Source organism: Salvelinus namaycush, chromosome 12 (assembly GCF_016432855.1).
Source record: "Salvelinus namaycush isolate Seneca chromosome 12, SaNama_1.0, whole genome shotgun sequence".
In the NCBI taxonomy this organism is placed as follows: domain Eukaryota; kingdom Metazoa; phylum Chordata; class Actinopteri; order Salmoniformes; family Salmonidae; genus Salvelinus; species Salvelinus namaycush.
Window position 1 is genome coordinate 24,795,052 of NC_052318.1, and position 14,449 is coordinate 24,809,500.

The following is a 14,449-nucleotide window of genomic DNA, read 5'->3' on the forward strand; positions in this document are numbered from 1 at the left end:
CCAGAGCCCGGACTTGAACCCGATCAGAGGGACCTGAAAATAGCTGTGCAGCGACGCTCCCCATCCAACCTGACAGAGCTTGAGAGGATCTGCAGAGAAGAATGGGAGAAACTCCTCAAATATAGGTGTGCCAAGCTTGTAGCATCATACCCAAGACAACTCGAGACTGTAATCGCTGCCGAAGGTGCTTCAACAAAGTACTGAGTAAAGGGTCTGAATACTTATGTAAATGTAATATTTTTTTAAAATATCCCGAAAATCTCTAAAAACCTGTTTTTACTTTGTCATTATGCAGTAGTGTGTGCAAATTGATGAGGGAAAAAACCAATTTAATCCATTTTAGAATAAGGCTGTAATGTAATTTTTGGGGGAAAAAGTCAAGCGGTCTGAATACTTTCAAATGCTCTGTATATACACAATGCCAATCAAGCTTGTAAATTAGAAGGACAGGTAATTACCAGAATGTCTGATCGTTGCATAAACTAGAAGTTAAAATCCCAACGGACTATTTTAGGCCTAAAATAATTTGAAGCAAGTCTGGGCGGAAGACCCTAACCAAACCCAGCTAGACTGGAATGAATTACACTTAACAGGTATGGTGGAGAACCTTATAACTGAAGCATAGGCACATTGGTGAACACCAAAACTCTTATACTGTACTTCAAAGAGACTGATCCCATCCAGTGGGGTCACACATGCAGCACATTGGACCACAGTAGAAAGGTGTGATTCTCACTCCCCTATGTTCTCCACTGTGACATGTGAGGCTGGGCCCCCAATACTTTAAAGAGTGCATTGTGGTCCTTGGCTGGCAGTGCCATGTAACTGAATGGCTTCTAAAAACCTATTCCATTCGGTTCAGTTAAATGATACACATGCCATACACACAGTATCTAAAATCAGTATTTACAGGTTAAAATAATGTTTTGTAGTTTACAATATATCTTTGATTACCCAAGTGCCACATCTAACATTGGTAAATAATGTACTACCACACATAAATAAGAATACCTAAGTCAGACTAAATGTTAAAAAAAGAACGTTTTGAAACACACTCAGAAAAATAAGTAGTGCAATAAATGCAATGAATGGTAGCCAATAAATTTGGTCCAAGGGGGCTAGTTAACCAATAGCCTCCAGCAACACTGTACAAGAGAGTTAACTGATCATTCTGATGACACTAAAACCTCCCGACTCAAACTGTACGTGGTATTAATTAAAACACGGTATTGTTCATTAAAAACACATCTAGAAAAATAGTGCATTTTAACACACCCTAGTTAAACACCAGACATCTATTTAAACACCAAACATATATTTTTTTTAAATGAAAATAAGTAATCCTTCACCTATTTTGAAAGTGTGTGTATGAAGGTGTTTAGTGTGTGAGTGTGTTGATAGAGCACAAACACACATTGTCCTCCCGTCCTGTCCTGTGACCTATAGAGGCCACGGTTCAGAGGTCAGGGGTTGAGGTTCAGATGAGGACCTCCACCATGTCGTTGTCCAACTCCTGTTGGGAGGCTGATGGGGGCTGGGGGTGGGACTGCACAGGGGCGCGCCTCTCCAGGGTACTGCTATGGAACACAGGCACATCTACAGAAAAACAGGGAGAAGGTCAGTCAACTGATCAAAGGGAATGTATACCCCCAAAACAAAGACTCATCATAGTCCCCAATCCCCATATAGATCACTACTCTTGACCAGAGCCACATATAGTGCCTTCAGAAAGTATTCATACCCCTTGACTTATTCAACATTTTGTTGTGTTACAGCCTGAATTCAAAATGGATTAAATAGATTTTTTTCCCCTCACCCATCGCCTACACACAATACCCCATAATGACAAATTAAAAACATGTTTTTAGAAATTGTAGCAAATTTATTGAAAATGAAATACAGAAATATATAATTTACATAAATGTAATACTTTGTAGAAGCACCTCGGGCAGCAATTACAGCTGTGAGTCTTTCTAGGTAAGTCTCTAAGAGCTTTCCACACCTGGGTTTTGCAACATTTGGCCATTCCTCTTTTCAAAATTCTTCAAGCTCTGTCAAATTGGTTGTTGATCATTGCTAGACAACCATTTTCAGGTCTTGCCATAGATTTTCAAGCAGATTTAAGTCAAAACTGTAACTCGGCCATTCAGGAACATTCACTGGCTTCTTGTAAGCAACTCCGTTGTGTAGATTTGGCCTTGTGTTTTAGGTTATTGTCCTGCTGAAAGGTGAATTCATCTCCCAGGTCTTTGGTGGAAAGCAGACAAACAGGTTTTCCTTGAGGATTTTGCCTGTGTGTCACGCCCTTAAAAAGGCTCTCTATGTCTCTATTTGGTTTGGTCAGGGTGTGATTTGGGGTGGGCATTCAATGTTTTTGTTTTCTATGATTTTGTATTTCTATGTTTTGGCCGGGTATGGTTCTCAATCAGGGACAGCTGTCTATCGTTGTCTCTGATTGGGAACCATACTTAGGTAGCCCTTTTTCCTCCTTTCTTGTTGGGAAGTTAACTTTATTTGTGGCACTATAGCCTTAAGCTTCACGGTCGTTTTTTGTATTGTTTATTGTTTTTGTCGGCGTCATCCTAATAAAAAGGAATATGTAGGCTCACGACGCTGCGGTTTGGTCCAGTTCTTTTGACGGCCGTGACAGAACCTCCCACCACCAATGGACCAAGCAGCGTGGCCAGGAGTATGAGACAACCTGGGAGGAGGTAGAGAGGTGGTCGGTCGACCCAGGGAGCGTGCCAGAGCCCGCCTGGGATTCAATTGAGCAGTGCGAAGAAGGATACCGGAGAATGGAGTCGGCGAGACGTACACGGTTAGCGAGGAAGCACGAGAGGCAGCCCGAAAATATTTTTGGGGGGGACACACGAGGAGATTGGCTGAGTCAGGTTGGAGACCTGAGCCAACTCCTCGTGCTTACCGTAGCAAGCGTCGTACTGGTCAGGCACCGTGTTATGCGGTGGAGCGCACTGTGTCTCCAGTGCACGTTCACAGCCCGGTGCACTACATCCCAGCTCCCCGCATCTGCCGGGCTAGGGTGAGCATCCAGCCAGGACGGATGGTGCCGGCTCAGCGCGCCTGGTCTCCAGTGCGTCTCTTCGGCCCAGGATATCCTGCGCGTCTCTTCGGCCCAGGATATCCTGCGCCGGCTCTGCGCACCCTGTCTCCGGTACGTCTGCACAGCCCAGTGCGTCCTGTGCCAGCGCCCCGCATTTGCAGGGCGAAGATAACCACCCAGCCAGGACGGGTTGTGCAGGCTCTAAGCTCGAGACCTCCAGTGCGCCTCTTCGGCCCAGTGTATCCGGTGCCTCTGCCAAGGACAAAGCCTCCTGTATGTCTCTCCAGCCTGGTGAGTCCTGTGCCTGCGCCCAGAACTAAACCTCCAGTGATGATCCATGGCACGAAGCCTCCAGTGATGATCCATGGCACGAAGCCTCCAGTGATGATCCATGGCACGAAGCCTCCAGTGATGATCCATGGCAAGAAGCCTCCAGTGATGATCCATGGCAAGAAGCCTCCAGTGATGATCCATGGCAAGAAGCCTCCAGTGAGGAGTCATGGCACGAAGCCTCCAGTGAGGAGTCATGGCACGAAGCCTCCAGCGACGGTTTCCAGTCCGGGGCCCGCAACGAGGGTGCCCAGTCCGGGGCCCGCAGCGAGGGTGCCCAGTCCGGGGCCCGCAGCGAGGGTGCCCAGTCCGGGGCCCCCAGCGAGGGTGCCCAGTCCGGGGTCGGCGATGAGGGTCTCCGCACTAGAGGTGCCACCAAAGTGGGGTGAGCCAGTGGTGGAGCGGGGTCTGCGTCCCGCACCTGAGCCGCCGCCGCGGATAGATGCCCACCCAGACCCTCCCCTATCGGATCAGGTTTTGCGGCCGGAGTCCGCACCTTTGGAGGGGGGGGGGGGGGGGGGGGGGGGGGGGGGGGGGTTACTGTCACGCCTTGACCTTAGAGAGCCTTTTTATGTCTCTATTTGGTTTGGTCAGGGTGTGACTTGGGGTGGGCATTCTATGTTTTTGTTTTCTATGATTTTGTATTTCTATGTTTTGGCCGGGTATGGTTCTCAATCAGGGACAGCTGTCTATCGTTGTCTCTGATTGGGAACCATACTTAGGTATCCCTTTTCCCTCCTTTCTTGTTGGGAAGTTAACTTTATTTGTGGCACTATAGCCTTAAGCTTCACGGTCGTTTTTTGTATTGTTTATTGTTTTTGTCGGCGTCATCCTAAATAAAAGGAATATGTATGCACACCACGCTGCGCTTTGGTCTACTTCTTACGACGGCCGTGACATTGTGCTTAGCTCCCGTCGGTTCATTTTTTCCCCTGAAAAGTGTCCCAGTCCTTATCGATTACAAGCATACCCATAACATGATGCAGCCACCATTATGCTTGAAAATATGGAGAGTTGTACTCGGCATTGTGTTGTATTGGATTAGCCCCAAACATAACACTTTGGATTCAGGACAACATTTTTATTGTTTTGCCACATTTGTTGGAGTATTACTTTAGTAGCAAACAGGATGCACATTTGGAATATTTGTATTCTGTATAGGCTTCCTTCTTTTCACTCTGTCATTTAGGTTAGTCTTGTGGAGTAACTGCAATGTTGTTGATCCATCCTAAGTTTTCTCCTATCATGGCCATTAACTTCTTTGGGATAGGGGGCGCTATTTTCACTTTGGGAAAAAATCGTGCCCAATTTAAACGGCCTCGTACTCAATTCTTGCTTGTACAATATGCATATTATTATTACTATTGGATAGAAAACACTCTCTAGTTTCTAAAACCGTTTGAATTATATCTGTCAGTAAAACAGAACTCATTTTGCAGCAAACTTCCTGTCAGGAAGTGAAAAATCTGAAATCGAGGCTCTGTTCCAGGGCCTTCCTATTAATTTGCCTGAAATCTATGGATCTACATGCACTGCATACGCCTTCCACTAGATGTCAACAGGCAATGAGAGGTGGAATGGGGTGTCTAGCTTGATCTGAGGCCGAACAAGAGCTTTTGGAATGACGTGTCTGGAATTTTCATTGTCTTGGAAGGCGCGAGAAGGAACCCCAGGTTGCGTTCTGAAAAGCTTTCGGTATAGACGTTAGATATCTCCGGCTCTGATTTTATTTGATATATGTGATAAAAACATCATAAAGTAGTTATTTTAAACCGAGTTATATCAGTTTATTGAACGTTTAATTGCGATTTTCGTAATTTTCTTTTCTTTGCGTCATGTGAAGTTGGGCACGTTTGCGCCACATGGCTAGCTTTGGTTGCTAATTCGACAGGAGAAGAGGACATTCTACAACCAAACAACGATTATTCTGGACAAAGGACCCCATGTACAACATTCTGATGGAAGCTCATCAAAAGTAGGAACCATTTATGATGTTATTTCGTATTTCTGTTGAAAATGTTTAGTCATATTTTCCGGCCTTATTTTGGGCGCTGTCTCGCTATAACGTAAGCTGTATGTCGTACTAAAGTTATTTTTAAAAATCTAACACAGCGGTTGCATTAAGAACTAGTGTATCTTTCATTTGCTGTACAACATGTATTTTTTAGTAAAGTTTATGATGAGTTATTTGATTAGATTAGGTGACTGTCCAAGATTTCTCCGGACAATTTTGTGCATTTTGACTACGTATTCACATTGTAAAACCACGATTTGTACCGCTAAATATGCACATTTTCGAACAAAACATATATGTATTGTGTAATATGATGTTATAGGACTGTCATCTGATGAAGTTTGTCAAGGTTAGTGAATAAATTTATATCTTTTGCTGGTTTTTTGCGATCGCTACCTTTGCGGTGAATGAATGTGGTTGTGTGGTTGGCTATTGTAGTAAGCTAATATAATGCTATATTGTGTTTTCGCTGTAAAACACTTAAAAAATCTGAAATATTGGCTGGATTCACAAGATGTTTGTCTTTCATTTGCTGTACACCATGTATTTTTCATAAATGTTTTATGATGAGTATTTAGGTATTTCACGTTGGTCTCTGTAATTGTTCTAGCTGCTTCGGTGATATTTGTGATTGTAGCTGCAATGTAAAACTATGATTTATACCTGAAATATGCAAATTTTTCGAACAAAACATAGATTTATTGTATAACATGTTATAAGACTGTCATCTGATGAAGTTGTTTCTTGGTTAGTGACTAATTCTATCTCTATTTGTGGGTTTTGTGCAAGCTACCTGTGCTGTGAAAGAAATGTCTGTGCTTTTTTGTATTTGGTGGTGAGCTAACATAAATATACGTGGTGTTTTCGCTGTAAAACATTTTAAAAAATCGGACATGTTGGCTGGATTCACAAGATGTTTATCTTTCATTTGCTGTATTGGACTTGTTAATGTGTGAAAGTTAAATATTTCAAAAAAATATTTTTTGGAACCCGGGGGCTAGACAGGTTAAACTGTCACTATTTTAAAGTCACCATTGGCCTCATGGTGAAATCCCTGAGCGGTTTCCTTCTTCTCAGGCAACTGAGTTAGGAAAGACACCTATATCTTTGTAGTGACTGGGTGTATAGATACACCTTTCAAAGTGTAATTAATAACTTCACCATGTTCAAGGGGATAAAGCAATAGGTGCCCTTCTTCGCGAGGCATTGGAAAACCTCCCTGGTCTTTGTGGTTGATTCTGTGTTTGAAATTCACTGCTCGACTGAGGGGCCTTACAGATAATTGTATGTGCAGGGTACAGAGATAAGATAATCATAAAAAATCCTGTTAAACATTGTGACTTGTTAAGCATGTTTTTACTCCTGAACTTATTTACTGTCGGGCTTTCATAACAAAGGGGTTGGATACGGATAGTCTCAAGACATTTCAGCTTTTCATTTTTTATTAATTTGTAACTTTTACATTATGGGGTATTGTGTGTAGGCCAGTGAAATTGTTTTAAACAAATGTTATATTCAGACTAACACCTAGGATAGGATAAAGTAATCCTTCTAACCCCCCCCCCCCTTAAAAGATTTAGATGCACTATTGTAAAGTGGTTGTTCCACTGGATATCATAAGGTGAATGCACCAATTTGTAAGTCGCTCTGGATAAGAGCGTCTGCTAAATGACTTAAATGTAAATGTAAATGTAACACAACAAAATGTGGAAAAAATCAAGGAGTGTGAATACTTTCTGAAGGCACTGTAAGTAGTGCACTCTAAAGGGAATAGGTGATTTGCCTTAGAGAAAATAATATCCAGCACACTATATTTGATAGGATGTTTGACCCCAAATTACCCATCCAGAGCATCTGACCCACTCTCGCTTATCCACTTCCCCTCCAGCTACTGTATTGGTTTCATAACTCCACTTCTTTATATGGTTGAAACAAATGTGTAGTTCTTGGATTATTTCTTGAATTAGTCTCGCAACACGTCAAAACAGATTTTAAACAAAAGGGTATTTGTTCTTGGTTAGATCATTTTCCTAGAAACGATTCAGGTCAGTCTATTGCCTGAAGTGATGGGCCACACTGACAATCACAAGTGTTGTTTGCCATTCTGCAGTGTTAACACTGCACATTGCAGCTGCATCCTCATGGGTCAGGTCTAATTCAACGTTTATATTTCTCAAATTGCAGACAGCAAACACTCAATATTAACTGGGTCTTACTCTGGACCCTAGTTAAAGGCTATAATTAAAGCCTATAATTAGGACCTGTGGTCAGGAAAAATCCCTGGCCCTACTTGTGTCCACAGCAGACTACACTAATGTGGAGCATTGACCAAAAACGTATTGAATGTAATATACTATAACATAGCCCTAAAGCTGGCAGCTTGCCCTGTCCTACTGTACCTGCGATGCGGTCTGGTATGTAAACAGGGCTGGGGCTGGAGAGTCGGCTTGGCAGGGTCATGCTCTGCAGGGCTGGGGTGCTGGGCTTGCTGCTAGCCCCCTGACCCTGGCTCTGGCCCTTGTCTGTCTGAGTGCAGCTGTCCCTGCTGCCTGTCTTAGAGTGACCCCCTGTCAGGGGCAGGACCGGAGAGGGAGATGACGAGATGGACTCTGTCCTCAGAGAGTCAGTACGGTACTCTGGACCCAACAGAACTCCTGAGGGGAGAGAACAGAGGAAACCTGTTAGATATGTGGTGATGCTGGGTTACCCATGACAAGCTCTCAAGTTTTTTATTCATGCACATGGAAGCAAGTTGAAGTAGATAGTAACACACAGTACATTCAGAATACACACAACAAGCAGCATTCATTCAGTCCCTACTGAAAATATAAAATCTGAGTGAGCCAGCAGCACAGCACCATTGCATAATATTTAACTTCCCACCCTCCTTCAAGACCACCCGATTGTTATTCAGCCTGATGATTACTACTGAACTGTACATTCTATACCCACAGCTGACAACCATTCATGTCCTTGACACCCTCCATACCCCTTTGTCTGTCCATCATCACGTCCTGACTAACACATCTGAGGCCTGTGAATCAACTTCCTGTACTCTCCCTGCCCTCTTCCTCCGAAACAGACTTCCAGCTGTTGTTCCTCTACCATGCATCTGAAATGACACCCTATGCCACTTATAGTGCAGTACTTTTCACAAGAGCCCTAGGCTGAGTCTAGTCAAAAGTAGTGCACTATATTGTATATACGGAATAATGTGTAATTAGAAATCTCTCCTCAAGTCTGCAGTTCCAGTATCTACCCCACTCAATTCAAATATAAGAAGGGAAAACTTAAAATAGCCTTTGTTATGTGGCACATCACACAACATAACATGAAAACCAATAGCATTCGCACCCAGGCTGCCCTTCCAGCTGCTGTCCTTGCGCTCCTCTGTGATGGGTGAGCTGCTGAGGCCAAGGCTGTGGGAGAGCAGGCCCGAGCCCCCTGTGTTGGCGATGGACATCAGGGACTTGGAGGGCCGCATGATGGCCTGGGCGTCCCGGTCCTTGTTGGGATCCTTCCTGGAACGCTGATGGAGCACCTTGATCATGGCATCCTTCTCTATGATCTGGGCGTGCAGGTTCTTGATCCTGTGGGACGGGACATGAGTACAGTTACTCAAATAAAAGGAAGTCCAACATCCTGTAATGTGCAGAATGCATTACATGTACCGTAAAGACTTCTATTGTGTTCTGTATGACCAGTAAGAACAATGGGAGTTATAGACTGGGTTTGACTGGGGTCATGGTTGCTTTGCTGTACTGAGGTTATGGGGGTAGGGTAAGTGGTTGTGTTAGGCTGTTAAGGATAGTATCTGTATAGTGGTCTGTAGAGAATATATTTAATATTATATCAAATTTAAACGCTTCTCCAGGCATTCCAAAGACCAAACACACAGGTATTTACCTGCTTTCCATGTCTAGACAGCGGCGGTTGGCCATGAGGATTTCCTCCTCCTCCTTCTGGATACGAGCCTCCACTGACAACTGCTGCTCATAGCTGTTGCTGGGGGAGTGGCTTATCACCGACGACAATGTGTCCCTCTGGGTGGCGACAGAGGCGGCAGCGTCCAGGGCAAACTGCCTCATAACGCTCTCCTCCAGGTATTTCTGCTCCCACTTGGTCATGTCTGCCTCCAGAGCCAGGATTCTCTCCTCCTTCTCCCTCAGGTGCTCCATCAGGGCCGTGGCACTGTACTCCTGACCACTGCTGCTGCTCTGGGAGCCACCTTGTCTCTGGATGGGGGGAGCGGAGACAATGGGGGTGGAAGGTATGGTCGTCAGTAAACCTCACAATTATTCAAGAGCTCAACTGCCATCCAAGTGAGGCATCAACTTGCAGTCACAGGCACTTATGCATTTGTAATACACACAACTGCTGTCTAAACCATGGCCCCAGTGGTACGCGGAATGCCATCGGGGTACGCCAAATAAAAATGTTATTCACATTTTCAAACAGTCCATTTAGATTTTCCAACGGGGCTATACATTTGGGTGATGTTTTTTTCTCACCTGAGTAGCCCTGTTTCTCTGCCAAAAATAAAATTAAACCATCTAGTGTTCAGCGAAATAACAACAATCTCAAATACAGGTGTCACGACTTCCACCGAAGGTGGTTCCTCTCCCTGTTCGGGCGGCGTCGCCGGCCTACTAGCCATCACCGATCCTTTTTTCCTTTTACGTTTGTTTTGTCTTTGGTTCTTTCACACCTGGTTTCATTTGCTTTAATTTCTGTGTGTATAATTACCCCTGGTGCCTGCCTAGGTTTGTGCGGGATTATTCGTGTAATGTTGCTCGTTAAGGTTGTGCCTATTTGGTTTTCACGTATTAAACCAAGTGTGTATAAGTTTAGGAGCGTTGTTTTTTTCCTCCTTCCGTGAGTACTGGTTTCTCTGTAGTCGAGGGCGTTTATTTTGGTATTGTACCTGACCTATATGTTTGTGGACTTGCCTATTAAAAAACGCATCTCGGACATCTCTGCTCTCCTGCGTTTGACTCCTTCACCTACCTCTAAACACAATCTCGTAACAACAGGCAGGAGATGTTTTGAAACAATTACTGCTTCGCATACAAGCCAGTGAATTCTATGCGTTACAGCTGGATGTGTCAACAGACGTGGCGGGCCTGGCACAGCTCCTGGTATATGTCCGTTACGTTTATGGGGGGGGGGGGGGGGGGGGGTCAATTAAGGAAGACATCCTCTTCTGCAAACCACTGGAAACCAGGACAACAGGAGAGGATATTTTTAAAGTACTGGACAGCTTTGTGACATCAAATGGACTTTGGTGGTCAAGATGTGTTGGTATCTGTACTGATGGCGCAAAATGACAGGGAGACATGACAGGGAGACAGTTGCTCCCGACATCACTTGTTTACACGGCAGTATCCACTGAGAGGCTCTTGCTGCCAAAAGAATGCCTGACAGCTTGAAAGATGTTTTGGACACTACAGTGAAAATGGTTAACTTTGTTAAAGCAAGGCCCCTGAACGCTCATATTTTCTGCATTATGCAATGATATGGGCAGCGACCATATAATGCTTTTACAACATACAGAAGTGCGCTGATTATCAAGGGGCAAAGTATTGACACTTTTTTTTTTTAAATTGAGAGACGAGCTTAAAGTTTTCTTTACTGACCATCATTTTCACTTGTCTGACTGCTTGCATGATGATGAGTTTCTCACACGACTGGCCTATCTGGGTGATGTTTTTTCTCGCCTGAATGATCTGAATCTAGGATTACAGGGACCCTCCGCAACTACATTCAATGTGTGGGACAAAATTAAGGCTATAATTAAGAGGTTGGAGCTCTTCTCTGTCCGCATTAACAAGGACAACACACAGGTCTTTCCATCATTGTATGATTTTTTGTGTGCAAATGAACTCAAGCTTACAGACAATGTCAAATGTGATATAGTGAAGCACTTGAGTTGGGTGCGCAATTACGCAGGTACTTCCCGAAACGGACGACACAAACAACTGGATTCATTATCCCTTTCATGCCCTGCCTCCAGTCCACTTACCGATATCTGAACAAGAGAGCCTCATCAAAATTGCAACAAGTTCTGTGAAAATGGATTAATCAGAAGCCACTGCCAGATGTTTGTGCTCAGAGTATCAGAGTGTTAAGTGTTGCAACCACGTACCTATGTGAGTGAGAGTGGATTCTCAGCCCTCACTAGCATGAAAACTAAATACAACCCAACATTGCAGAGTTATGTCCAGCCTTTCAAGCACACCCTTCTCATTAACCTGTGGTGAGTTATTCACAATTTTTGATGAACAAATAAGGTTTTATATGTAAGATGGTTAAATAAAGAGCAAAAATATTGATTATTATTATATTATTATTTGTGCCCTGGTCCTATAAGAGCTCTTTGTCACTTCCCACGAGCCGGGTTGTGACAAAAACTCACACTCATTCTTATGTTAAATACATGTATCATATAGTGTGTGTGTGACAGGCTTACAATGATGACAAAAAAAAAACATTTGAGAGTGTGCTGACCCTGGTGCTAGAGAGGGTACGCAGCTGGAGGTTGAAGGTTTGAAGGGGTACGGGACTATAACAAGTTTGGGAACCACTGGCCTATGGCAACACTGGCTGGTAGAGAGACAGGGCTACAAGTCTGTCTGTAGTCTTTGTTGACCAGGCAGTCCATCTTCTCCCAAAGGCTTGACTGGAATATACATATGGCTGCTCTTCCTCTTTCTCTCCCTCCGCAGACAGAACCTCTGGTGTTCTGTCAGCTGCAACATTTCCCCCACATTCCCAGCATCCCCCTGGCCTGAATGACCTGGCTGCGCTTAAGTAATAGGAAAACATTCTGTGGTGCTTTGCTTGGACACACAGGAAGAGATAATGGAATTTATGGAAGAGAACATTTTGGGAGAGAAAGAGCCTGAAATTCTGGGTCAGGACGCCCCGCTAACGCTGACTGCAGCTGAGACACTGCTTTGTTTCCGTGTCTTTAACACACCGTGTGTCTCTCACCTGCTGCATGCGCAGTGACTCCAGCTCCCTCTCCAGCCGTGTGCGTAAGCGGTGCTCCAGCTGCTCTCTCTTCTCACAGGCAGCCTGGAGCTGGGCCAGGGCCTGCTGCATGCGCTCCACCTTCTCCACATACACCTGCTTCTTCTTCAGCTTCAGCCAGGAAGACAAAACATACAGACAGGATGTGGTCAGGGCACAGAAAGGAAGTAGACAGGAAGTAGGGAGTTTGCATTTCATTCCAGAAACCTGACTGGGTTGGTGAAAGCAATACTTTCACCTTCTTTGCGCCACAATATAATTGCTGTCAACTATTCAGTCCTATTAGGTATTTGACAATGAGTGAAATACGACCAGGGAGGAGACAGGGAAACAGGTGCCCCCTTTCGTCCAAACAACCCCACCCAGTGACCAACCCCAACAGCCCACTCCAAGATAATGCAGTTATTGTGTACCCGATGCCTATGTCTCAAAGTCCCTCTGCACTGCAGTCCCTTTGAACTGCAACAGGAGATATAACTGTGGCTCCACTCAATAGACTGATTTAGCTCAGGGAGACTCTCTGTAAAGAAAGAGAGGAAAAGAGAGAAAGAGGGAGAAATAGAGAAGCATATACAATGTTCCCACACAGAGGAGAGAGAGAGAGCAGGCGAAGAATCTGGCCCTGTTCAGAGCTTTCATGGCAGATATAAAACTCAAACTCGACAGCCTTTGTTCGGGGAAACAAGCAGGCGTTTGTGGTGGTGCCGGGCAGAAGAAGTGGAGCAGCCCTGTGCTTTTTAGGACACTACCGATTCGTTTCCCGCTCCACTCAGCCCGCTGGCTAACTGGCCCTCTGGGCTGTGGCCAGGCTATTTCAGACACATTACCAGCCAACAAACAGAACCTACCAGCCAGGGGCATCAATGCTCAGAGCAGCTCCAGTTTTCCACAGGGGAGTTCTGTCCAGGCCCACACAAGGCCACAGAGGCCTTTTGCATTTCTCTGGCCTCTAGTAGGCTAGACCAGCGGCAAGGCTGGGGTGATTTACCCTCTTGTCATCAGGGACAGCTATCTGCTCACTGTAGTGGGACATACTGATCTTATCAGAAACACTGACTTCTGAGGGAAGCAACTTCAAAGAGGAAGGATCTTTATTTGTGGGATTGTTTGTGGTTTTCACTGTTTTGGATCTGAGGACTAGTAGTAGTTGCTTCGTTAACACGAAATTATGTTTTGAGTAAATGTAAACCCACTTTGCAGTCTTCCATCTTACCTTTTAAACAGTGCAAACCAACCCCATGGATCACAACTGAACGCATACCAGACCCTGTCTTCAGCCAATAATGTAATCCATACCAGGTGATAGGATGGATGACATTGTGGTTCAATATTGACATTATCAGGCTATCAAGCTCAATGGTGACACAACCAGAAAAAGACAGGGAAGATTGCTAGATTATTTTACGCTCAACAGAAAGTCATGCATGCCTATGCTGACATCAGGAGGCATAAATATATCCTCGAACTTAATCTGTCGTGGACAGATTCTCGTGGACAGATGAAACAGCGAGAATCTGTCAAGGCTCACATAATTATGTGATTACGAGCAGCAGCATTTCCTGGTTTGGGGTTTTCGTTGTTGATTATCTGGACGAATCAGGATTGGGTGAAAGTGGTACTTAAACTGGTACGGTGATTTTCAAGTCGTGTGAGCATGATAAGTGGTTTCCACTAGATTCCACAGCCAAAGCCAAAGTCAAAATGGTCTATCGTAAAATTCATGAAAACAGACATTTGCTTTTTGGCCATGATAAACATGGGTGAAATTAGCGGAAGGGGTTTGGCCGAGAGTTTCCGTTTGCGAGGGAGGAGACTTCGCTTCCTTCCTTTCCACAAAGGTCGTCATAATTGTTATTGACATCCCCCCCAGAAGAAAAAACTAATTGACAAACTTTCGTGAGAGAACTTGACTTCTGGATAACCGAGATTACCTCAAGCTCAATCAACTGAACTAATGCCAGGATGAATTCAAGTATCCAAGACATTTCTGATATCACCTATTCATGAAGCAA

General features: G+C 44.5%; 1 protein-coding gene across 1 annotated transcript in view; it reads right to left on the reverse strand.

Annotated features, from left to right (window-relative positions):
* Nucleotides 1-307: 307 nt before the first annotated feature.
* The window catches only part of LOC120057028 (angiomotin-like), a 32,385-nt gene continuing 18,243 nt past the window's right edge, over nt 308-14,449 (reverse strand). Inside the window, exons 6-10 of the mRNA XM_039005389.1 lie at nt 12,399-12,548; nt 9,312-9,640; nt 8,760-8,995; nt 7,805-8,059; nt 308-1,596 (exon numbers count right to left, since the gene is read on the reverse strand). Coding sequence (XP_038861317.1) covers nt 1,478-1,596; nt 7,805-8,059; nt 8,760-8,995; nt 9,312-9,640; nt 12,399-12,548 — 1,089 coding nt within the window. The 3' untranslated portion in view covers nt 308-1,477. The remainder of the gene's footprint in view (nt 1,597-7,804; nt 8,060-8,759; nt 8,996-9,311; nt 9,641-12,398; nt 12,549-14,449) is intronic.